Below are 24,336 nucleotides of genomic sequence, written 5' to 3' on the forward strand. Positions count from 1 at the left end.
TGCACTGGGATAACAACACATCAGCTTTACTCAAAGACCAGGATCATGGCAGCAATTCTCCATCCATTACACTCAGCCCTGATGCAGTCTGAGCACTCTGTCCAGGGTTCATGTGCGAAATACATATAATACACCTATGACCCCTGTTTCTCAGAGCGGTGGTTCTACCGAATTATTAGAAAATACAGGCAAAATTATAAAGTTGGTGTCACTCTGCCCATTAAGAGGGGCAACTGTGAATTTTCCATAAGGAACCCATAACATTAAGTGGCCAGACTTCCAACATATAGTAGGTGGGATTATTAGGGCAGAAGACCGCCAGCCAGAAGAGAAGTCCATTTGGATAGTCAACAGCATACAGTATATAACACATTGGTTTGTGATCCGTAAAATGGTGAATAATTTATTAAAAAAAAAAAGGGAGTTTAATAAAAGAATATTCTGCAAAGTCAAAAGAATTATGAACCAGGTGGCTCAGGATAAGAATCATAAATTGGCACTGGTAAAAAAAAAGTGACAGAAACCTCCCCCCAAAAAAATATTAGGGGAGAGGAACATGAGAAGATATATAATTTGGCATATAGGCTTCAAGTTTGCCTTTGATGTTAACAGCTAGTGGTCTTTACCCTGATGAGAAATGCTGGGTTAATAGTCAGAAATGGATATACAGAAGCCTGTGAGGCTAAACATGAGGACAAGTCAGGGCTGTAAAGGCCCAGTCACACTAAACAACTTGCCAGCGATCCCAACAACGATACAACCTGATAGGGATCGCTGGTAAGTTGCTAGGAGGTTGCTGGTGAGATGTCACACTAAGCGACGCTCCAGCGATCCCACCAGCAACCTGACCTGGCAGGGATCGCTGGAGCGTCGCTACACGGGTTGCTGGTGAGCTGTCACACAGGCAGATCTCACCAGCAACCAGTGACCAGCCCCCAGCGACGCGTGGAAGCGATGCTGCGCTTGGTAACTAAGGTAAATATCGGGTAACCAACCCGATATTTACCTTGGTTACCAGCGCACACCGCTTAGCGCTGGCTCCCTGCACACAGTACACATCGGGTTAATTACCCGATGTGTACTCTGCTACGTGTGCAGGCAGCAGGAGCCAGCTTCTGCAGACGCTGGTAACCAAGGTAAACATCGGGTAACCAAGAAGCCCTTCCCTTGGTTACCCGATATTTACCTTAGTTACAAGCGTCCGCCGCTCACACTGCCAGTGCCGGCTCCCTGTTCCCTGCACTCCTAGCCACAGTACACATCGGGTTAATTACCCGATGTGTACTGTGGCTACGTGTGCAGAGAGCAGGAGCCGGCACTGACAGCTGAGAGCGGCGGACGCTGGTAATGAAGGTAAATATCGAGTAACCAAGGTAAGGGCTTCTTGGTTACCCGATGTTTACTGTTGTTACCAGCGTCCGCAGAAGCCGGCTCCTGCTGCCTGCACATTCAGTTGTTGCTCTGTCGCTGTCACACACAGCGATGTGCGCTTCACAGCAGGACAGCAACAACTAAAAAATAGCCCAGGACATTCAGCAACAACCAGCAACCTCACAGCAGGGGCCAGGTTGTTGCTGGATGTCGCAAACAGCAACATCGCTGCTACGTCACAAAAGTTGTTCCTTAGCAGCGATGTTGCTAGCGATGTTGCTTAGTGTGACGTCGCCTTAAAAGCTCAGTATTGACTTGTGACCATTACTTAAAGAGAATCTGTCAAGTGATTTTGTTGTACAATACTAATATTATTATCTTTAAATAGGGCTTACTGATCCTGAAAGGTCTCCTTAAGTTTTATTGTTCTACCTAATATGGTTATCCTGCTGTAAGCTCCAAAGAATTCAGTGTCTCCTGCACCCTAGTCCAGTGTTTGTGAATACAATTTTTATATGCCCTGCTCCCCCCTCCCAGGGAATTCACTACCCCTGCTGAGAGGTGGGAGGTAATATGGGTGCAAATTCAGTTCAGATTTAATATCACTGATGTCAGCACTGAGCAGGACATGTGCAGTTTGCATTTACATATGCTTGACTAGTTTCTACATCACACTGAATTCTACAGAGCTTACAACAAGTTAAAAAGATAAGGTAGACCAATAAAACTTACTGCTTCTTAAAAGTCTCTGTAAGCCCTATTTAAAGAGAACATTAGTATTGTACAAAAAAAATCACCTGACAGATTCCTTTAAAAGGGGTTGTGTCACAGAATACTGAAGTCATTTGCAGGACATGCCTGTCAGGACTCTCCAGTGGCAGCAATAAGGCCGGCAGGTCACATTCTGACGAGACATGCACATCCTCGCTCAGCTTAAAGCCGAGCACATGTAACCAAAATGCACATAACATACTTGTAATCACCAGTGATGCGCGAGAACTACCATTCTCAGTTGGATGCTCGGATGGGAGCAACTCAAGTACAAGGAAAGTCACTGGGGAACTTGAGCATTTTCCAGGAAATCCTGAAGCTAAAGTCCCCTATTGAATTCCATTATACTCGGGTACTCGAGTCATGCCCATCTGAGCATTCAACTGCTCGTTATAAGTATAGAGCACAGTAGCGTTCGCTCATCACTAGTAGTCATATCACCGCCATTACCAGAGAATTCTGAAAAAGCGCATTGTGCAGATTCATAAGTCTGCAGTCAGACTTTGGTGCCAAACCCCTTTAAAAGGGAACCTGTCAGGTCTAATATGCACCCAGGGACTGGACTAGTCCCTGAGCTCATTTGCATACAATAAAAGATCTTTAGAAATACTTTTTCTAAAGATCCCTTTATCTAAGCTACTATATACAGGCACAGTTAGGCAGGGATTAGCAATATGCACCCAGAACTGCTCGTGGCTCTGGGTGCATATTGGACCTGACCGGTTCCCTTTAAGGTTGACTGTACATTGATGCTATGTTCACAAAGGTTTGTTTTTTTTTAGTGGATCCTCCTCAAAAACAGCTTGTAAAAACTTTTCCTATTGATTTTTAGAAGTCCACTTTGCCATTCATATAAAGGTGTTTTTTTAAGCATTTTTTTGTTTTTAAAGTGCAGTTGACTTTTTTAATTGGATACTAATTAAACAATAAGCAATTTTTTTTATTTTTTTTTAAACCCACAAAAATTAAAAAAAAAAAACAAAACATGGTAACATAGGCTTAGGTGTTTGAGACATGTCAGAATTCTGATTATTGTGGTTCAGGGACTCTAAGGCCATGTGCGCACACAGCAGTTTTTTTTTACGCTGCGTTTTTGGCTGCTAAAAACGCAGCCGCGGCAAAAAAGCGCAAAAACCGCACCTGTTAAAACACTTGCATTTTTATCGCGTTGTGGTGTGTTTTTGGCTGCGTTATTGATCTGTGTTTTTCCAATGCATTGCATGGGAGGGGGGAGTGGGGGGGGGGGGAACGCAGAAAAACGCAGGAAAGAATTGAAATGTCCATTTTTTTTTTACGCTCAAAAACACAAGTTAAAAAAAAAAAAAAGTTGCGTGCGGACAGCAAAAATGAACACTCAGACTTTGCTGGGGAAACAAAGTCATGTAGTAGTCATGTAGTTTTAAGCCAAAAAACGCACTGTGCGCACATAGCCTTACTATTACCAATTGCTAAAAGAAAGGAGAAGCAGCACATGGACCTCACTAATGAAAACTTTACACATGTCTATGACAGGTCAAAAATTTTCTGAAAGTGCAGTGACCGAGAAAAAGTATTTGATTCACTGAGCTGAATCATGCTGGACTGTGAGCCCACCGGTACATAAAACACTGTCGCATTACACCCATTCCCTTTCTGGAATATGGAGAATTTATGTTACCAGCCAGAATAATGACAATACAGTCTCAATCTATAATAATTGCAAACAATAGAGAGTTTAAAAGAATAAATAAAAACCAAAACTACACATCATCAATACCTGGGACTCGCAGGCAATATGTACACAGATACTGTACATACTATTCTGTACACAAAATACACATTCTCCCACTTTTTTTTCCAGTCCTGTAACAGTCCATCAGGCAGGAGGAGAATTATATACATAATAAAAATGTAATAGAAAGTGGAGAAGACCAGGGCTCTTGCTGGTTGTTACAGTCTTTCAATATTGGTGGTTGTGGACAGGGTGGTCCGGTCTTGTGCCGCTCACTTGGGAGACATGTCATCCAGTGATATGAAGGAAGAGCAGGAGTTGGAGCAGGTGGCGGGAGAGTCGGTCACGCAGCCTTCCTTAGCGGCAGAGTCAGATGACGAACCGATACTGCTGCTGCTGTCAAGGTCCGAGGAAAGGCTGCAAAAGAAAAGCAACATTAGGGATAAAAATAAAAGCTAATTCTTAATATAGAGGCAGATTTAATCACATATAGGTTGCCTTTAACGGTACTTTCACACTTGCGTTCAGCGCAGTCCGTCACTATGGAGAATAGCCCAGTCCGTTAACGAACTGCGCTATTCTCCATAGACTTGTATGGACGACGCACTGTAACGCAAGTGTCAGCGTTGAATCCGCTAGACGACGCAGCGTCGGGCGGAAGGAACGCAGCATGTAACTTTTTTTGAGCAGCGCAATCTGTAGGATTTCACTGCGCATGCTCTTTTTTTCTTTAAAAAAAAAAAACAAAAAAACTTTATTTTGTCTCTCAGTTGCCGAACGTTCAGCTGAGCGCCCGGCCGCCGACGTGTGAGAGCGATCAGCTGAGCGCCCGGCCGCTGGCATGTGCGAGCGATCAGCTGAGTGCCCGGCCACTGGGTGATCAGCTGATCATTCACAATAGTCTGCTGCCGGTAAAACTAAGAAAAGGAAGGGAAAAAAAAAGAAAAAAAAGCTTTCCGTTGTTTTCTTTGATCCGTTGCGCCATTGCATCCGTTACACAACGCAATGGATGCCGTTCAACGCAAGTGTGAAACTAGCCTAACTTTACACTGTCAGGCTATTAGAGCTGCCCAAACCGTAGGCAGCAAAAATCATACCTTAGTTACCAGTGTCCGCAGCTTCCAGACGCCGGCTCCGTGCAAGCGCAGCATCGCTTGCACGTCGCTGCTGGCTGGGGGCTGGTCACTGGTGAGATCTGCCTGTTTGACAGCTCACCAGCGACCATGTAGCGATGCAGCAGCAATCCTGACCAGGTCAGATCGCTGGTCGGATCGCTGCTGCATCGCTAAAGTGTGAAGGTACCCTAAGATAGAGGGAAGACAATCTATCCTTATCTAAAAACAACAATACAATCTGTCCTGCTCCAGATTTGCACTCACCAACTAAAATCTGACAGGTGCGTCATGTCTGGAGATAGCATATTTGTAGTTCCTTGAAACAGTCTCTTTGGTTGGGTCTCCATGTCCATTTCAACTTAAAAAACAAACAAAAAAAAACCATAAAATATATAGAATTTATATTGTTTATAAAGGCAATGCATAAAATGCTCTCACTGCTGCGGTTACCTTTTTATTCATCATTGGCAACAGTCAGTATCCACATTATCTATACATTGAGGTGTAGGAGTTATATACTACCACGCAGTCTGCACTTCACGACCGGCAGCCCTGATAACTCCTGATCAACTTTCTCTAGCATGACTTGGATACACCGATGTACTATGGAGCACAAGAGCAACGTCCGTCATGCACATGTGTCTATATGGTAGATTAACCGTTTCTCAAACATTTAAAAAGGAAAAATTAGGGATTTTAAAGTACCTTTTCTCTTTATAGGACCTAATGCACTTGGACGTATACAATTAATAGGACTCTGACTTCTCCTGCTAAAGACAAAGTTCAAAAGTTAAGAATTACATTCAATTTGCATTTTTTTTCCCATCTGCTTAAAACCATACAAAAAAGAGAATTTTGTTACTTACCGTAAATTCTTTTTCTTATAGTTCCGTATTGGGAGAGCCAGACATTGTGTGTATAGCTTCTGCCTCCGGAGGACACACAAAGTACTACACTAAAAAGTGTAACTCCTCCCTCTGAGCATATACACCCCCTGGAGAACCAGATCTAGCAAATTTAGTGCAAAAGCTGAAGGAGAATAGCCACCCACAAGTAAAGACAGAGCAAGAACCGGAACAACCGGAGCCTCTGTCCACGACAACAGCCGGTGATAACACGCGGAACAAGAAACTGCCAACAGGCAACAGGGAGGGAGCTGGGTCTCCCAATACGGAACTATAAGAAAAAGAATTTACGGTAAGTAAACAAAATTCTCTTTTTCTTTATCATTCCTATGGGAGACCCAGACATTGGGACGTCTCAAAGCAGTCCATGGGTGGGAATAAACAGAAAAACTAAGAAGTAGGCGGAGCCTAACTTCACAAATGGGCGACAGCCGCCTGAAGGATGCGTCTGCCCAAGCTCGCATCTGCCGAAGCATGAGCATGCACTTGGTAGTGCTTTGAAAAGGTATGTAGGCTAGTCCAAGTGGCAGCCTGACAGACTTGCTGAGCCGTAGCCTGGTGCCTGAAAGCCCAAGAGGCACCGACAGCTCTGGTCGAGTGTGCCTTGATCCCCGGCGGGGGAGGCACCTGAGTACACTGGTAGGCATCGGAAATGGCCGACCTAATCCAACGAGCTAAGGTCGGCTTAGAAGCCGAGAAGCCCTTACGTCGACCTGTGGTTAGCACAAAAAGAGAGGTGCACCGCCTAAGAACAGCGGTGCAAGAAACATAGATCCGGAGCGCCCGCACCAGATCCAGAGTATGCAACGCTTTTTCAAAGCGATGAACAGGAGCTGGACAAAAGGAAGGCAGGGAAATGTCCTGGTTAAGATGGAAAGGAGAAACCACCTTAGGGAGAAAGTCCGGAGTCGGACGGAGAACCACCTTGTCTTGATGAAAAACCGAAAAAGATGACTCCGAAGAGAGCGCAGCCAAATCAGAGACTCTCCTGAGGGACGTTATGGCCACTAGAAAGACCACTTTCTGTGAAAGACGAAACAAAGAAACCTCCCTAAGAGGCTCAAAGGGGGGTTTCTGCAAGGCCGTGAGGACCAAATTGAGGTCCCAGGGATCCAAGGGCCGCCGGTAAGGCAGAATGATGTGAGACGCGCCCTGCATGAAGGTGCGGACCTGAGCCAGCCGGGCGATACGCCGCTGGAACAGCACTGACAGAGCCGAGACTTGTCCCTTGAGGGAATTGAGGGATAGTCCTAGCTGCAGACCGGACTGTAGAAAGGACAGAAGGGTCGACAAGGAAAAAGGCCAAGGAGCATGGCCGGAAGAGCGACCCCAGGACAGGAAAATTCTCCAAGTCCTGTGATAGATTTTGGCCGAGGAAGACTTCCGAGCCCGAGTCATAGTGGAGATGACTTCAGGAGGAATACCAGAAGCCGTCAAGATCCAGGACTCAAGAGCCACGCCGTCAATCTGAGAGCCGCAGAATTCTGGCGGAAAAACGGACCTTGTGAGAGAAGGTCTGGACGGTCCGGAAGATGCCACGGCACCTCTACGGACAGATGGAGAAGGTTTGGGTACCAAGCTCGCCTGGGCCAGTCCGGAGTAATGAGGATGACCCGACGGCCCTCCATTCTGATCTTGCGCAGAACTCTGGGCAAGAGAGCTAGAGGGGGAAACACGTAGGACAGACGAAACTGGGACCAATCTTGAAGCAGAGCGTCCGCTGCAAAGGCCTGAGGATCGTGGGAGCGAGCCACCTAAACCGGAACCTTGTTGTTGTGCCGGGATGCCATTAGATCCACTTCCGGAGTGCCCCACTTGCGGCAGATTGACTGAAACACTGCCGGATGCAGGGACCACTCGCCACTGTCCACGGTTTGACGGCTGAGATAATCTGCTTCCCAGTTTTCCACGCCTGGGATGTGGACTGCGGATATGGTGGACTTGGAGTCCTCCGTCCATTGAAGGATGCGTTGAACCTCCAACATAGCCAGGCGGCTGCGTGTCCCGCCTTGGTGATTGATGTAGGCAACCGCTGTCGCGTTGTCTGACTGGACTCGGATGTGCTTGCCCGCCAACAGGTGGTGAAAAGCTAGGAGAGTTAGAAGCACAGCTCTGGTTTCCAGCACATTGATCGAGAGGGCTGACTCGGACGGAGTCCAAGTGCCCTGCGCTCGGTGGTAGAGACATACCGCTCCCCAGCCGGATAGCCTGGCATCTGTGTTGAGGATCACCCAGGACGGGGCCAGGAAAGAGCGCCCCTGAGACAGAGAGAGGGGCCGAAGCCACCACTGAAGGGAGCCCCTGGTCTGTGGCGACAGAGCCACTAGCCTGTGCAAGGAGGAAGTCCGCTTGTCCCAACAGCGGAGAATGTCCAGCTGCAGAGGACGCAGATGGAACTGGGCAAAGGGAACCGCTTCCATTGACGCCACCATCTGACCCAGCACCTGCATTAGGTGCCTGATGGAATGACGGCGGGGCCTCAGCAGAGAGCGCACCGCCAGATGGAGGGACTGCTGTTTGACTAAGGGCAACTTCACAAGTGCCGGCAGAGTCTCGAACTGCATCCCTAGGTACGTGAGCCTCTGGGTCGGAGTCAGAGTGGATTTGGGCAGATTGACAAGCCACCCGAATTGGACTAGAGTGGCGAGAGTGAGCGAGACACTCCGCTGACAGTCTGCGCTGGATGAAGCCTTGACTAGAAGGTCGTCCAGGTAAGGAATCACTGCCAACCCCTGGAGGTGCAGAACCGCAACAACTGCTGCCATGACCTTGGTGAATACTCGAGGGGCCGTGGCTAACCCGAAGGGGAGAGCCACGAATTGGAAACGTTCCTCTCCGATTGCAAAACGTAGCCAACGCTGGTGTGAAACTGCAATTGGCACATGCAGATAGGCATCTCTGATGTCGATTGATGCCAGGAAATCTCCTTGGGTCATTGAGGCAATGACTGATCGCAGAGACTCCATGCGAAAATGCCGCACCTGAACATGCTTGTTGAGAAGCTTGAGATCCAGGATGGGCCGGAAGGAACCGTCCATTTTGGGGACTAGGAAGAGATTTGAGTAGAAACCTCTGAACCGTTCCCGGGCGGGAACCGGTACAATTACTCCGTTGGCCTGCAAGGATGCCACGGCCTGAGAGAAGGCGGCGGCCTTGGAGCAGGGGGGCGTTGAGAGAAAAAATCTGTTTGGCGGGCTGGAAGAGAATTCTATCCTGTAGCCGTGGGAGATGATATCCCTCACCCACTGATCGGAGACGTTGCTGGCGCGGCCAGATAGTCACGAGGAGGCTGCCTTAGTGGCAGCAGCTCCTGCGGTCTTCTGTGGACGCGCCTTTGTGCGCCAGTTGGATTTTTGGTCCTTGGCTGAGTTAGTGGACGAGGCCGAGGGCTTAGAGGATGACCAGTTGGAGGAACGAAAGGAACGAAACCTCGACTGGTTCCTACCCTGGGCAGGTTTCCTGGTTTTAGTTTGTGGCATGGAAGTACTCTTCCCGCCAGTAGCTTCCTTAATAATTTCATCCAGTTCACCGAATAGCCTGGATCCAGCAAAAGGGAGCCCAGCAAGGTACTTCTTTGAAGAAGCATCTGCCTTCCACTCTCGAAGCCACAAGATCCTGCGGATAGCGAGGGAATTAGCCGAAGCCACCGCAGTGCGGTGAGAAGCCTCCAGCATGGCAGACATGGCATAGGATGAAAAAGCTGAAGCTTGGGAAGTTAAGGCAACCATTTCGGGCATAGATTCCCTGGTGAGGGAATGCATCTCCTCTAGAGAAGCAGAGAAGGCTTTGAGAGCCCACACTGCTGCAAAAGATGGGGAGAACGAGGCCCCTGCCGCCTCATATACAGATTTGGCCAGAAGGTCAACCTGGCGGTCAGTGGAATCCTTAAGAGAGGTGCCATCAGCCACTGATACAACGGTCCGGGCTGAGAGTCTAGACACCGGAGGGTCTACCTTTGGTGAATGAGCCCACTCCTTGACCACCTCAGGTGGAAAGGGAAAACGGTCATCAGAACCACGCTTTGGGAAGCATTTGTCAGGACAGGCCCTAGGCTTGGTCACAGTGGCCTGAAAACTGGAGTGGTTAAAGAACACACTCCTTGTCCTCTTAGGCAAGGTAAACTGGTGCTTTTCTGCCAGAGAAGGTTGCTCCTTTGATACTGGCGGATTGAGGTCCAGTACAGAATTAATGGACGCAATCAAATCACTAACATCTGAGTCACTTTCGGACAGATCAATGGGGCACATGGAGGTAGCCTCCGAGTCCCCAGTAAAGGCATCCTCCTCGTCCTGCGAGTCAGCTCTTGAATCAGAGCCGCGGGACGAGGAAGGAGAGGGGACCCTGCGTCTCCTTTTAGGAGGACGGGGTCTGGGGCCAGATGATGAATCCTCTGTGAGCTCCGCTGAGAGAGCCCTAGCAGCAGAGGCACCCTGAGAAGGGGGCTGATGCATCTTCAGCAAAGTCCGGGACAGCTGTCCCATGGAGTCGGCAAAAGACTGGGAGACTGACCTAGAGAAGGATTCTACCCAAGCCGGGGGTTCAGCCACAGGAGCCGGAGCAGCCGGAGAGACCACTGGGGGGGGCGATTCCAGGCTGAGGCATTGTCAGGGCAGAGCAGGCATCACAATGTGGATATTTGCTCGGTTCAGGCAGCACGAGCTTACATGCAGTGCATACTGAATATAGCTTTGGAGCCTTGCTCCTCGTGTGAGACATGCTGCTGAAGTGGGGGCTCTTGCCAGAGTGACCCCCAGAGAGTATATACGGAGACCCACAACCAGAGGTTGTGGCTTACCAGACCGCTGGAGCGGTGTTGTGTGCCCTCCAGATCTCAAAGCCCGGACCCCCAAGCACCTCAGCAGGGATGCTGCAGCCAGTGCTGATTGCAGAGAAAACGCTGATAAAATGGCGCCGGAGCCAACCCTGAGAGCGGGATCTGGAGGGCCAAAGAGACTTACAGGGGAGGAGACATGTACCCAGTGAGGAGTGTCCCTCCCCTGTGCAGAACTGCCGCTGGACGGAGCCACACTGTCCCTCTGCATGAATGACATGCGAGGGCAGTGAAACCGAAAGTAGGCCTCCGGCGAAGCCGGGGCCTAAATTTGAGCGGTGCGGCCGGTGCGCAGGCACCATCGGCGCGGTTCTCAGGCGACAGCCAGAGAACCCGCCGGAAATCTCAGAAAAAACACTCAGCACACTCTCCCCACATAATAAAGTACAGGGATCCCCAGAACATAAACGTCTCAGGTACTTAGCTTGCTGAGACGCAGGGCCATGTCCCTGGGGATGAGTGCTCCGGTCCAGCAGGATCCTGAAGGGCTGCGGATGGAGACCGGTCTCCTGCAAAGCATGGAGAACCGTGCTGGCTCCCACTTCAAGCCAGAGCCCGAGGGATGGTGAAGGAGCGCGGCATGTAAGGCTCCAGCCTTGGAATCAACCTTAACAACACCGCCGACACAATGGGGCGAGAAGGGACATGCCGGGGGTCCAGACTTGGACCCGCTTTTCTTCAAAATCTTTCCAAAAATGAAAAATCAGATGAGAATGCATGTGTGGATGTATGCCTCCTGAACACAAAGCAATGAACTGGCTAGATCTGGTTCTCCAGGGGGTGTATATGCTCAGAGGGAGGAGCTACACTTTTTAGTGTAGTACTTTGTGTATCCTCCGGAGGCAGAAGCTATACACCCAATGTCTGGGTCTCCCATAGGAACGATAAAGAAATAATGCCTTTCCTTTATATTTATTCAAAATAGTCGCATTGGAGGAATGAAAGCCAAGATGTCTATGCCCTGCAGCAGGGAAAACCTCCATATCAATAGATATGCAACAGAGCTCTGTTACTAAGGATGTGCTCAGTTTTGCCTTGGCTCATGACTTTAGCAAGTAGTAGACTTGCTAATATAAAACACCCCCACAAAAAAAAAAAAAAAAAAAAAAAAAAAAATTCCTACATAAATCACCCTTTTCCATGAAATTTAGCAATTCCTCCCTATACAGACTGCAATACTCTAAGTACACCCAAGGTCAGCGCTGAAGACAATTTTATTTCACTGGCAGAATCTGTCAGTGTCTAAAATCTGACGAGTGCACGGGAAGGGGGGGGGGAATGATTAATAGCAGCTGAGTAAGATAAACGAATTTCACAAGGATTACAAGCGAGGAGGGAAAAAAAAAAAATCAGGTCCCAATGAGGTCTGGGCAGAACTAAAGTTCTGCACCGGAATTATGGTGATGGCTGCGCGCTTGGGTGGGTCAGAACGCAATTCCCTCCTGATCGCAATTATACATCAGCTTCGCACAAATCCCAGCAGTAGCTGACGTACATTTACAGTCGGCGGTCCTGCAGCGGTTAATGTTCATTTAGCAGTAACAATTTAGAAAATTTGAAGGTTCTTATATTGATCATTGCACTTTGTGTCTTGTGGAGTCAATGGCAAATGCCAGTTAAACAAAAGACCTAGCAGTGCAAACACGGGACAGTTAGGATATTACCTAGGATAAATAAAATATATAGAAGATGTAGGAGCGTCCATAGACTGGGTATAACAATAGACTTACGTGGTAAAGCGCCTTGTAGGACTGGGGATAGGGCTCGGGGGCAAACCATTGCTGCTTAGACACATTTGTAAAGATGGAGAGAAACACTGCTGTGGGTGACAAAGAAGGTAACAATTAAGTCTGTTAAATATCAATAAAGGGAAAATATTCATACGATGCCATAGAACAGGTTTAGTCTTTGGCAGGTTCAATACAATGAAAGGCATAAGCATATGTAGGAGCAATATACTGCTACTCAGCCGGTGCTGAAAGGCTGGAAGCCCTGATGACTCCTTGTAATTATATTGCATGGATAGAATAGAGCTGTTCTATGGAAATAAAAGAACACAAATATCCAGCCATGCCCGAGCCTAGAGTCACAATTATGTGATACCAAGGACAACCTAACAGAAGTCTAATTACCAAATGCCATTGCGAGAAAGCAATCTACATGGGAACGGGACAAGGAAAAAAAATAATCTCCAAAAGCCCACACATTACCTTTCCTATGCCTCTTGTAGGAGATGGGGCTGGGGACACCGGTACAAAGTCAACACGCCTTGGAGATGAAGGTTTGTCCAACTTGTCATAATCATTGTCACTCTGTAAGAGAACATATAATAATATGCGTGCGCCGGTTTTTTTTGTTTTCCCCCATATTTACCAGTGAGCAATAGGAACAAATAGATGTCATTTTAAAAGTACAACACATATATAATTATATATATATATATATATATATATATATATATATCTATATATATAATTGCCTTAGTCTGTCTGTCTGTCTGTCTGTCTGTCTGTCTGTCTGTCTGTCTGTCTGTCTGTCTGTCTGTCTGTCTGTCTGTCTGTCTGTCTGTCTGTCATGCTCCGAAATTGTGTCCTTACGGTGACACAAAGCTGATTGGCCGCTGGGCTCGCCATGGCCCAGCCCCCCCACACAGATTGGCCTCTCGCCCCGGCTCTCTGCAGGCCCCGCCCCCCTCACGCAATGCACGCTCGCTCTGGCCCAACTGACACGGAGCTCCGATTCCCAGGTGAGTACACACACACATCAGATCACACTCACTCTCACACACGCCTCACACATCGCATCCACACACTCACACATCACAACATGCTGGGATATCGCTTGCTTCTACACCGGCTCCGTCAGGATCCCGGCAGCGCCAGACATAACCTTGCGATGCTGGGATCTTGACGGAGGCCGTGAAAGCTGGTAACCATTATACACATCGGGTAACTAAGGTCCCTTAGTTACCCGATGTGTATCATAGTTACCAGTGTACACCGGCTCACACTCACTCTCACACACACCTCACACACACATCACATCGCATCCACACATCAAGGTCCTGCAGCTGCGGAACATACACACACATAACAGCACACACAAATCAGATCACACTCACACACACCTCACACATCACATCGCATCCAAATACTCACAACATCCTGGGATATCGCTTGCTTCTCGGCGGCGATACTGTGCTGTTGTGAGCTTCCAGGACCTGCCGGGGGATCACATGGCCAGAAGCATGTGATATCCCCGGATGTTGTGAGTATCAGCGCGTATGTGCAATATCGTCAGTGTGTGTGTCTTTGTGTGTGAGTGTATGCGATCGGGTGGGTGTGTGTGTGTGTGTGTGTATGCGATCGGGTGGGTGTGTGTGTGTGTGTATGCGATCGGGTGTGTGTGAGTGTATGCGATCGGGTGTGTGTGAGTGTATGCGATCGGGTGTGTGTGAGTGTATGCGATCGGGTGTGTGTGAGTGTATGCGATCGGGTGTGTGTGAGTGTATGCGATCGGGTGTGTGTGAGTGTATGCGATCGGGTGTGTGTGAGTGTATGCGATCGGGTGGGTGTGAGTGTATGCGATCGGGTGGGTGTGAGTGTATGCGATCGGGTGGGTGTGAGTGTATGCGATCGGGTGGGTGTGAGTGTATGCGATCGGGTGGGTGTGAGTGTATGCGATCGGGTGGGTGTGAGTGTATGCGATCGGGTGGGTGTGAGTGTATGCGATCGGGTGGGTGTGAGTGTATGCGATCGGGTGGGTGTGAGTGTATGCGATCGGGTGGGTGTGAGTGTATGCGATCGGGTGTGTGTGAGTGTATGCGATCGGGTGGGTGTGTGTGGGTGTGTGTGAGTGTATGCGATCGGATCTGTGAGTGTCGGCAGAGGAGCACGGCGTGCTGGAGGAGGCTGAGAGGAGAGAGGCTGAACCTGGGGAAGGCTGGGATGGGGAGGCTGATGCTGGAGACGGAGAGGCTGATGCTGGCGCAGCATGGCGGATGGAGCACCTTTGGGAGTGCGCAGCATGGCGGATGGAGCACGTTTGGGAGTGCGCAGCATGGCGGATGGAGCACGTTTGGGAGTGCGCAGCATGGCGGATGGAGCACGTTTGGAAATGCGCAGCATGGCGGATGGAGCACGTTTGGAAATGCGCAGCATGGCGGATGGAGCACGTTTGGAAATGCGCAGCATGGCGGATGGAGCACGTTTGGAAATGCGCAGCATGGCGGATGGAGCACGTTTGGGAGTGCGCAGCATGGCGGATGGAGCACGTTTGGGAGTGCGCAGCATGGGAGATGGAGCACGATGGGGAGTGCGCAGCATGGCGGATGGAGCACGTTTGGGAGTGCGCAGCATGGGGGATGGAGCACGATGGGGAGTGCGCAGCATGGCGGATGGAGCACGTTTGGGAGTGCGCAGCATGGCGGATGGAGCACGTTTGGGAGTGCGCAGCATGGCGAATGGAGCACGTTTGGGAGTGCGCAGGATGGGAGATGGAGCACGATGGGGGGTGCGCAGCATAGGGGATGGAGCACCTTTGGGAGTGCGCAGCATGGCGGATGGAGCACGTTTGGGAGTGCGCAGCATGGGAGATGGAGCACGTTTGGGAGTGCGCAGCATGGGGGATGGAGCACGTTTGGGAGTGCGCAGCATGGGGGATGGAGCACGATGGGGAGTGCGCAGCATGGCGGATGGAGCACGTTTGGGAGTGCGCAGCATGGCGGATGGAGCACGTTTGGGAGTGCGCAGGATGGGAGATGGAGCACGATGGGGGGTGCGCAGCATACGGGATGGAGCACGATGGGGAGTGCGCTGCATGGGGGATGGAGCACGATGGGAAGTGCACACCTCCCCCCAACACACACACATACGCGCGCAGCGCGCGCGCACTGCACAACACACCACACCACACACACACACACTGGGAACCACAAACAACTGCCCTACACAGACACCCACACACACAGACAACGCTGCACACACAAATATACGCACATACCGCACAACACGCACATTGCACAAAACATACCTCCCCCCAAAACACACCACACACACAACGCTACAGACACACAGCGCTCCACAAACAACGCAACACACAAACAACACCGCTCTCACCCCCCATCACACCCAGAACATGTACAGCGCCCTACACAAACACTTGGTAACTACACACAACAACATCTATATATCTATAACAAAAATCATACATGAACTACACAATACGTAAATTCTAGAATACCCGATGCGTAGAATCGGGCCACCTTCTAGTATATATATATATATATATATATATATATATATATATATATATATATATATATATATATATATATATATATATATATTTTTAGATTTTGAAGAACTATTTTTTCCTTTTTACTTTGTAAGTTCACACAGTGCGTTTTTGCGCGTTTTTTGGGTGCGTTTTTGGCCTCAAAGCTGCATGACTTTGCTTCCCCAGCAAAGTCTATGAGTTTTCATTTTTGCTGTCCGCACACAACTTTTTTTTTAAGCTGCGTTTTTGAGCTTAAACAAATTAAAAAAAAAAATGGACATGTCAATTGTTTCCTGCGTTTTTCCCCACATACAATGCATTGGAAAAATGCAGCCAAAAACGCACCCAAAAACGCACCAAATCGCGGTAAAAACGCATGCTTTTTTGCCACTTTTTTTTTACGCGGGTGCGGTTTTGTGCGTTTTTAGCGGCCAAAAACGCACAAAAACGCAGCGTCAAAAAAACGCAGCGTGTGCACATAGCCTTAGTGTTGAACCTGCAGTTTCTGGTCGCGTCTACTGTTTACAGCAATACCACAGTATGTTCACCAGGCCCGCAGCTGTCATTGCAACCCACCGGCTCCCTGTAATAGTGTTGCAGGAAAACCGATGGCCACCCAAACTGATGAGACAATTAAATGCTGCTGTCAGCAATTGACAGTGGCATGTAAGAGGTTAACAGTAGTATTCAGCAAGCACTCCATCATAGATATGTATATAATGTAGCCAGCCTTTGACCTCTGGAGTGGGCTCTTCTTCTAAACCTGCTCCAAGGTTCCTTAGGCTGGGGACACATGGGCGCATTAATGGGAGTCAATCGCATGATACTCAGCTCTGGCTCTTCTGGAGTGTAAGCTGAGTGTCATGCAACTGTGATGTGATCCAGCAATCGCAGCACAGCAGAGGACAGGGCGGATGCTGTGGAGGAGAGGGAGGGATAAATCTCCCCATCTTCTCCATTGTCAGCTGATGCGATTCTCGCACTGCACTCGCATTACATAGGTGTAATGCGAGTGCAATGCAATTTTTAGACTTGTATGGGTGCAAGTGAAAAGAAGGGAATTTTGTTTACTTACCGTAAATTCCTTTTCTTCTAGCTCTAATTGGGAGACCCAGACAATTGGGTGTATAGCTACTGCCTCCGGAGGCCACACAAAGTATTACACTTAAAAGTGTAAGGCCCCTCCCCTTCTGCCTATACACCCCCCGTGGGATCACGGGCTCCTCAGTTTTAGTGCAAAAGCAAGAAGGAGGAAAGCCAATAAACTGGTTTAAAGCAAATTCAATCCGAAGGAATATCGGAGAACTGAAACCATTCAACATGAACAACATGTATATACAAAAAAACAGGGGCGGGTGCTGGGTCTCCCAATTAGAGCTAGAAGAAAAGGAATTTACGGTAAGTAAACAAAATTCCCTTCTTCTTTGTCGCTCTATTGGGAGACCCAGACAATTGGGATGTCCAAAAGCAATCCCTGGGTGGGTAAATAATACCTCGTAGTAGAGCCGTAAAACGGCCCCTTCCTACAAGTGGGCAACTGCCGCCTGAAGGACTCGCCTACCTATGCTGGCATCCGCCGAAGCATAGGCATGCACCTGATAGTGTTTCGTGAAAGTGTGGAGGCTGGACCAGGTAGCCGCCTGACACACATGCTGAGCCGTAGCCTGGTGCCTCAAAGCCCAGGACGCACCCACAGCTCTGGTAGAATGGGCCTTCAGCCCTGAGGGAACCGTAAGCCCCGCAGAACGATAAGCTCGAGAATTGGTTCCTTGATCCACCGAGCCGGGCTTGATTTGGAAGCCTGCGACCCTTTACGCTGGCTAGCGACAAGGACAAGAATGCATCCGAGCGGCGCAGGGGCGCCGTACGATAGATGTAGAGTCTGAGTGCTCTCACCAGATCTAATCAAGTGCAAATCCTTTTCACATTGGTGAACTGGATGAGGACAAACAGAGGGTACGGGGATACCCTGATTGAGATGAAAGGGGGGAAACCACCTTAGAGATAAATTCCGGAACCGGACGCAGAACCCCTTGACCTGGTGACACACCAGGAAGGGGGCCTTGCACGACAATGCTGCCCGGACAGACACTCTCCGAAGTGAAGTGACTGCCACAAGGAAAACCACTTTCTGCGAAAGGCGTGAGAGGGAAAAAACTCTCATAGGCTCGAATGGTGGTTTCTGAAGAACCATCAGCACTCTGTTCAAATCACAGGGTTCTAACAGTCGTTTGTAAGGAGGGACTAATCGGCAAACCCCCTGCAGGAACGTGCGTACCTGAGGAAGTGTTGCTAGGCGCTTCTGAGAAAATACAGAGAGCGCTGAGATTTGTCCCTTAAGGGAGCCGAGCGACAAACCTTTTTCCAAACCGGATTGCAGGAAGGAAAGAAAGTAGGCAAGGCAAATGGCCAGGGAGAAACTCCCTGAGCAGAGCACCAAGATAAGAATATCTTCCACGTTCTGTGGTAGATCTTGGCAGATGTGAGTTTTCTGGCCTGTCTCATAGTGGTAATGACCTCTTGAGATAACCCTGCAGATGCTAGGATCCAGGACTCAATGGCCACACCGTCAGGTTGAGGGCCGCAGAATTCAGATGGAAAAACGGCCCTTGAGACCGCAAGTCTGGTCGGTCTGGTAGAGCCCACGGTTGGCCTACCGCGAGATGCCACAGATCCGGGTACCACGACCTCGTTGGCCCGTCTGGAGCGACGAGGATGGCGCGGCGGCAGTCGGACCTGATCTTGCGTAACACTCTGGGCAACAGTGCCAGAGGAGGAAACACATAAGAGAGTTGAAACTGCGACCAATCCTGAACGAAGGCGTCTGCCGCCAGAGCTCTGTGATCTTGAGACCGTGCCATGAATGTTGGGACCTTGTTGTTGTGCCGGGACGCCATTAGGTCGACGTCCAGCATCTCCCAGCGGCAACAGATCTCCTTAAACACGTCCGGGTGAAGAGACCATTCCCCTGCGTCCATGCCCTGGCGACTGAGAAAATCTGCTTCCCAGTTTTCTACGCCCGGGATGTGAACTGCGGATATGGTGGAAATTCGGAACTGCTTGCCTTCCAGCCACTGCTGGAAGGCTTGTAGGGCAAGATACACTGCCCTGATTTCCAGAGCATTGATCTGAAGGGTGGACTCCTGCTGAGTCCACGTACCTTGAGCCCTGTGGTGGAGAAAAACTGCTCCCCACCCTGACAGACTCGCGTCCGTTGTGACCACCGCCCAGGATGGGGGTAGGAAAGGCTTTCCTTTTGACAATGAGGTGGGAAGAAGCCACTACTGAAGAGAATCCTTGGCCGCCTGAGAAAGGGAGACGTTCCTGTGTAGGGACGTCGACTTCCCGTCCCATTGGCGGAGAATGTCCCATTGTAGTGGACGCAGATGAAACTGCGCGAAAGGGACTGCCTCCATTGCTGCTACCATCTTCCCTAGGAAGTGCATGAGGCGTCTCAAGGGGTGCGACTGGCCCTGAAGGAGAGATTGCACCCCTGTCTGTAGTGAACGCTGTTTGTTCAGCGGAAGCATCACTATCGCTGAGAGAGTATGAAACTCCATGCCAAGATATGTTAGCGATTGGGTCGGGGTCAGATTTGACTTTGAAAAGTTGATGATCCACCCGAAACTCTGGAGAGTCTCCAGTGCAACGTTCAGGCTGTGTTGGCATGCCTCTTGAGAGGGTGCCTTGACAAGTAGATCGTCCAAGTAAGGGATCACAGAGTGACCCTGAGAGTGCAGGACTGCTACTACTGCTGCCATGACCTTGGTGAAGACCCGTGGGGCTGTCGCCAGACCGAAAGGCAGGGCTACGAACTGAAGGTGTTCGTCTCCTATAACGAAGCGTAGAAAAACGCTGGTGCTCTGGAGCAATCGGCACGTGGAGATAAGCATCCATGATGTCTATTGATGCTAGGAAATCTCCTTGAGACATTGAGGCGATGACGGAGCGGAGGGATTCCATCCGGAACCGCCTGGTTTTCACATGCTTGTTGAGCAGTTTTAGGTCCAGAACAGGACGGAAAGACCCGTCCTTTTTTGGCACCACAACAAATTGGAGTAAAAACCGTGACCTTGCTCCTGAAGAGGAACAGGGATCACCACTCCTTCTGCCTTTAGAGAGCACCCGCCTGCAGAAGGGCACCGGCTCGGTCGGGAGGTGGAGAAGTTCTGAAGAATCGAGTCGGAGGACGAGAACTGAACTCTATCCTGTACCCGTGAGACAGAATGTCTCTCACCCAACGGTCTTTGACCTGTGGCAGCCAAATGTCGCCAAAGCGGGAGAGCCTGCCACCGACCGAGGATGCGGAGAGAGGAGGCCGAAAGTCATGAGGAAGCCGCCTTGGTAGCGGTTCCTCCGGCTGCCTTCTTTGGGCGTGACTGAGCCCGCCAAGAATCTGAGCTCCTCCGATCCTTTTGAGTCCTTTTGGACGAGGAGAATTGGGACCTGCCCGAGCCTCGAAAGGACCGAAACCTCGACTGTCCCCTCCTCTGTTGGGGTTTGTTAGGTTTGGGCTGGGGTAAGGAAGAATCCTTACCCTTGGACTGTTTAATGATTTCATCCAATCTCTCACCAAACAGTCTGTCACCAGAAAATGGCAAACTGGTTAAGCACTTATTTGGAAGCAGAATCTGCCTTCCATTCCCTTAACCACAAGGCTCTGCGTAAAACCACGGAGTTGGCGGACGCCACTGCCGTACGGCTCGTAGAGTCCAGGACAGCATTAATAGCGTAAGACGCAAATGCAGACATTTGAGAGGTTAAGGACGCTACTTGCGGAACAGATGTACGTGTGACAGTGTCAATCTGCGCAAGACCAGCTGAAATAGCTTGGAGTGCCCATACAGCTGCGAATGCTGGAGCAAACGACGCGCCGATAGCTTCATAGATGGATTTCAACCCGAGCGCCATCTGTCTGTCAGTGGCATCTTTAAGTGAAGCCCCATCGTCCACTGCAACTATGGATCTAGTCGCAAGCCTGGAGATTGGAGGATCCACCTTTGGACACTGGGTCCAGCACTTGACCACGTCAGGGGGAAAGGGATAACGTGTATCCTTAAGACGTTTGGAGAAACGCTTATCTGGATAAGCGTGGTGTTTGTGAACTGCTTCTCTGAAGTCAGAGTGGTCCAGAAAAGTACTCAATTTACGCTTGGGATACCTGAAATGGAATTTCTCCTGCTGTGAAGCTGACTCCTCCACTGGAGGAGCTGAGGGAGAAATATCCAACATTCCATTGATGGACGCTATAAGATCATTCACTATGGCGTCACCATCAGGGGTATCCAGATTGAGAGCGGTCTCAGGATCAGAATCCTGATCAGCTACCTCTGCCTCATCATACAGAGAGTCCTCCTGCTGGGACCCTGACCAGTGTGATGAAGTCGAGGGCCGCTCCCAGCGAGCTCGCTTAGGCTGTCTGGGACTGTCGTCCGTGTCAGAGCCTTCACCCTGGGATGCATGGGACCCCCCCGGAGCACGGATTTGTTCCAAATGAGGGGGGCCAGGGAGCATTGAATCAACAGTGCCCATGGTCTGAGTTACCGGTCTGGACTGCAAAGTCTCTAGGATTTTAGTCATAGTCAGAGACAATCTATCAGCAAAAACTGCAAACTCCGTCCCTGTCACCTGGACAGTGTTCACAGGTGGTTCTCCTTGGGCCACCTCTAGCAGAGACCCCGGCTGAGCAAGTGCTACAGGGGAGCATTGCACCCTATGGGGGTCAGTGGAACCTGCCGGTAGAACAGCCTCACATGCGGTACAAGCAGCATAGAAAGCCTGTGCCTTGGCACCCTTGCTTTTTGCGGACGACATGCTGTTGTCTAGCCATCTAGGAGGGTATATAGCCAAGAATAGCGACCGTACAGTGCAATGTATAACATACAATCATAAAGTACAAATGAACACTTCGGCACTAGTGGGGTCAGCACCTCAGGTGCTGCTTACCGCCCGCTCAAAAGCGGGTGTGTGGTCGCCCGAATCCTGTGTCTGGGTCTCCAAGAGCTTGTCTCCCTTCTCCAGCTCAGACTGCACACAGGAATGGCTGCCGGCGTCCTGTGGAGAGGGGCGGGCCGTGGGCATGCCCCAGACAAAGTGCGGGAAACTGGCGTCTCACTGTGCCCAGTGAGGGGGCTGGAGTATGCTAAGCAGACTCCAGCCCTCGGCGCTGACGTTCTGAACAGCGTCCCGCCCTTCCCCTGACTGGCAGGCCTGGGGGCGGGAACGAAACGAAACTAGGCCGCAAAAGCCGGGGACTCGATTTATAAGCGCGGCCGTCGTATAAGCACGGCCAGCGCGGAAGTCCCCGGCGCACCACAAGTCCCAGCCGCGCCACAGTGTAAAAACAGCCAGCAGCGGCCGGCGCGGCAGTTCCTAATACATAAACTCACTCAGCTAAGCTGCAGTGAGTAATAGCACAAGCGCTCCGCGCTGTTGTCCCCGGCGCACTAACACACCCAGCACGCTGGTGTGTGTGTGCGCGATTTGTACGGGGACACAGAGTACCTTAATGTAGCAGGGCCCTGTCCCTGACGATACTCAGCTCCATATCCAGCAGGTTCTCCGGGTCTGTGGATGGAGCACGGTCTCAGTGCCTGGAGACCGGTAAGATCCCACTTCACCCAGAGCCCTGAGGGGGATGGGGAAGGAAAGCAGCATGTGGGCTCCAGCCTCCGTACCCGCAATGGATACCTCAACCTTAACAAACACCGCCGACAAAAGTGGGGTGAGAAGGGAGCATGCTGGGGGCCCCATATGGGCCCACTTTTCTTCCATCCGACATAGTCAGCAGCTGCTGCTGACTAAAACAGTGGAGCTATGCGTGGATGTCTGACCTCCTTCGCACAAAGCATGAAAACTGAAGAGCCCGTGATCCCACGGGGGGTGTATAGGCAGAAGGGGAGGGGCCTTACACTTTTGAGTGTAATACTTTGTGTGGCCTCCGGAGGCAGTAGCTATACACCCAATTGTCTGGGTCTCCCAATAGAGCGACAAAGAAAGAATCAGATCCATCCGCAGCATGCTGCGATTGTTTTCTTGGGTCCATAGAGTACCATGGGTCCATAGAGTACCATGGGTCCATAGAGTACCATGGGTCCATAGAGTACCATGGGTCCATAGAGTACCATGGGTCCATAGAGTACCATGGGTCCGGGTGGAATGCGATTTTTTATTTTTTTATCGCATTCCACTCACTCCTTTTTTCTCGCCATGTGCGCTCAGCCTTACTGACACACTCCATGACCGATATATCCATCATGGGGTGTGTTAAGGAGTTTCATGAAAAGTTTCATTTGAAAACTCAATGGAGCCTGTGCAAAGAAATGCATTTGCAATATACTTCAATTAAAAATAATGAAGGGAATTTTGTTTACTTACCGTAAATTCCTTTTCGTCTAGCTCTAATTGGGAGACCTAGACAATTGGGTGTATAGGCTATGCCTCCGGAGGCCGCACAAAGTATTACACTAAAAGTGTTAAGCCCCTCCCCTTCTGCCTATACACCCCCCGTGCTCCCACGGGCTCCTCAGTTTTGGTGCAAAAGCAAGAAGGAGGAAAAGAATTAAAAACTGGTTTAAAGTAACTTCAATCCGAAGGAATATCGGAGAACTGAAACCATTCAACATGAACAACATGTGTACACAAAAAACAGGGGCGGGCGCTGGGTCTCCCAATTGGAGCTAGAAGAAAAGGAATTTACGGTAAGTAAACAAAATTCCCTTCTTTGTCGCTCCATTGGGAGACCCAGACAATTGGGACGTCCAAAAGCAGTCCCTGGGTGGGTAAAATAATACCTTGTAAGAGAGCGCCGTAAAACGGCCTCTTCCTACAGGTGGGCAACCGCCGCCTGAAGGACTCGTCTACCTAGGCTGGCATCCGCCGAAGCATAGGTATGCACCTGATAGTGTTTCGTGAAAGTGTGCAGGCTCGACCAGGTAGCCGCCTGACACACCTGCTGAGCCGTAGCCTGGTGCCTCAAAGCCCAGGACGCGCCCACGGCTCTGGTAGAATGGGCCTTCAGCCCTGAGGGAACTGGAAGCCCAGCCGAACGGTAGGCTTCGAGAATTGGCTCCTTGATCCACCGAGCCAAGGTTGATTTGGAAGCCTGTGACCCTTTACGCTGGCCAGCGACAAGGACAAAGAGTGCATCCGAGCGGCGCAGGGGCGCCGTACGAGAAATGTAGAGTCTGAGTGCTCTCACCAGATCTAACAAGTGCAAATCCTTTTCACATTGGTGAACTGGATGAGGACAAAAAGAAGGTAAGGAGATATCCTGATTGAGATGAAAGGGGGATACCACTTTAGGGAGAAATTCCGGAACCGGAGGCAGAACCACCTTGTCCTGGTGAAAAACCA

General features: G+C 50.1%; 1 protein-coding gene and 2 non-coding genes across 5 annotated transcripts in view; all 3 read right to left on the minus strand.

Moving 5' to 3' along the window:
- Positions 1 to 3,830: 3,830 nt before the first annotated feature.
- Positions 3,831 to 24,336, minus strand: part of PABIR2 (PABIR family member 2) — a 40,587-nt gene continuing 20,081 nt past the window's right edge. The window contains exons 6-10 of one of the 3 annotated variants that reach the window (XM_075323739.1): positions 12,915 to 13,016; positions 12,435 to 12,520; positions 5,674 to 5,738; positions 5,233 to 5,326; positions 3,831 to 4,270 (exon numbers count right to left, since the gene is read on the minus strand). In XM_075323739.1, coding sequence (XP_075179854.1) covers positions 4,126 to 4,270; positions 5,233 to 5,326; positions 5,674 to 5,738; positions 12,435 to 12,520; positions 12,915 to 13,016 — 492 coding nt within the window. In that variant the 3' untranslated portion in view covers positions 3,831 to 4,125. Of the gene's footprint in view, positions 4,271 to 5,232; positions 5,327 to 5,673; positions 5,739 to 12,434; positions 12,524 to 12,914; positions 13,017 to 24,336 lie in introns of all 3 variants that reach the window. The other 2 variants (XM_075323738.1, XM_075323737.1) reach the window with 2 other exon arrangements.
- LOC142253849 (small nucleolar RNA U109) lies at positions 5,469 to 5,604 on the minus strand. Its single transcript, XR_012726880.1, has one exon. It is a non-coding gene; the product is annotated as a small nucleolar RNA U109 (small nucleolar RNA).
- LOC142253848 (small nucleolar RNA U109) lies at positions 12,645 to 12,780 on the minus strand. Its single transcript, XR_012726879.1, has one exon. It is a non-coding gene; the product is annotated as a small nucleolar RNA U109 (small nucleolar RNA).

This window comes from Anomaloglossus baeobatrachus, chromosome 9 (assembly GCF_048569485.1).
Source record: "Anomaloglossus baeobatrachus isolate aAnoBae1 chromosome 9, aAnoBae1.hap1, whole genome shotgun sequence".
In the NCBI taxonomy this organism is placed as follows: domain Eukaryota; kingdom Metazoa; phylum Chordata; class Amphibia; order Anura; family Aromobatidae; genus Anomaloglossus; species Anomaloglossus baeobatrachus.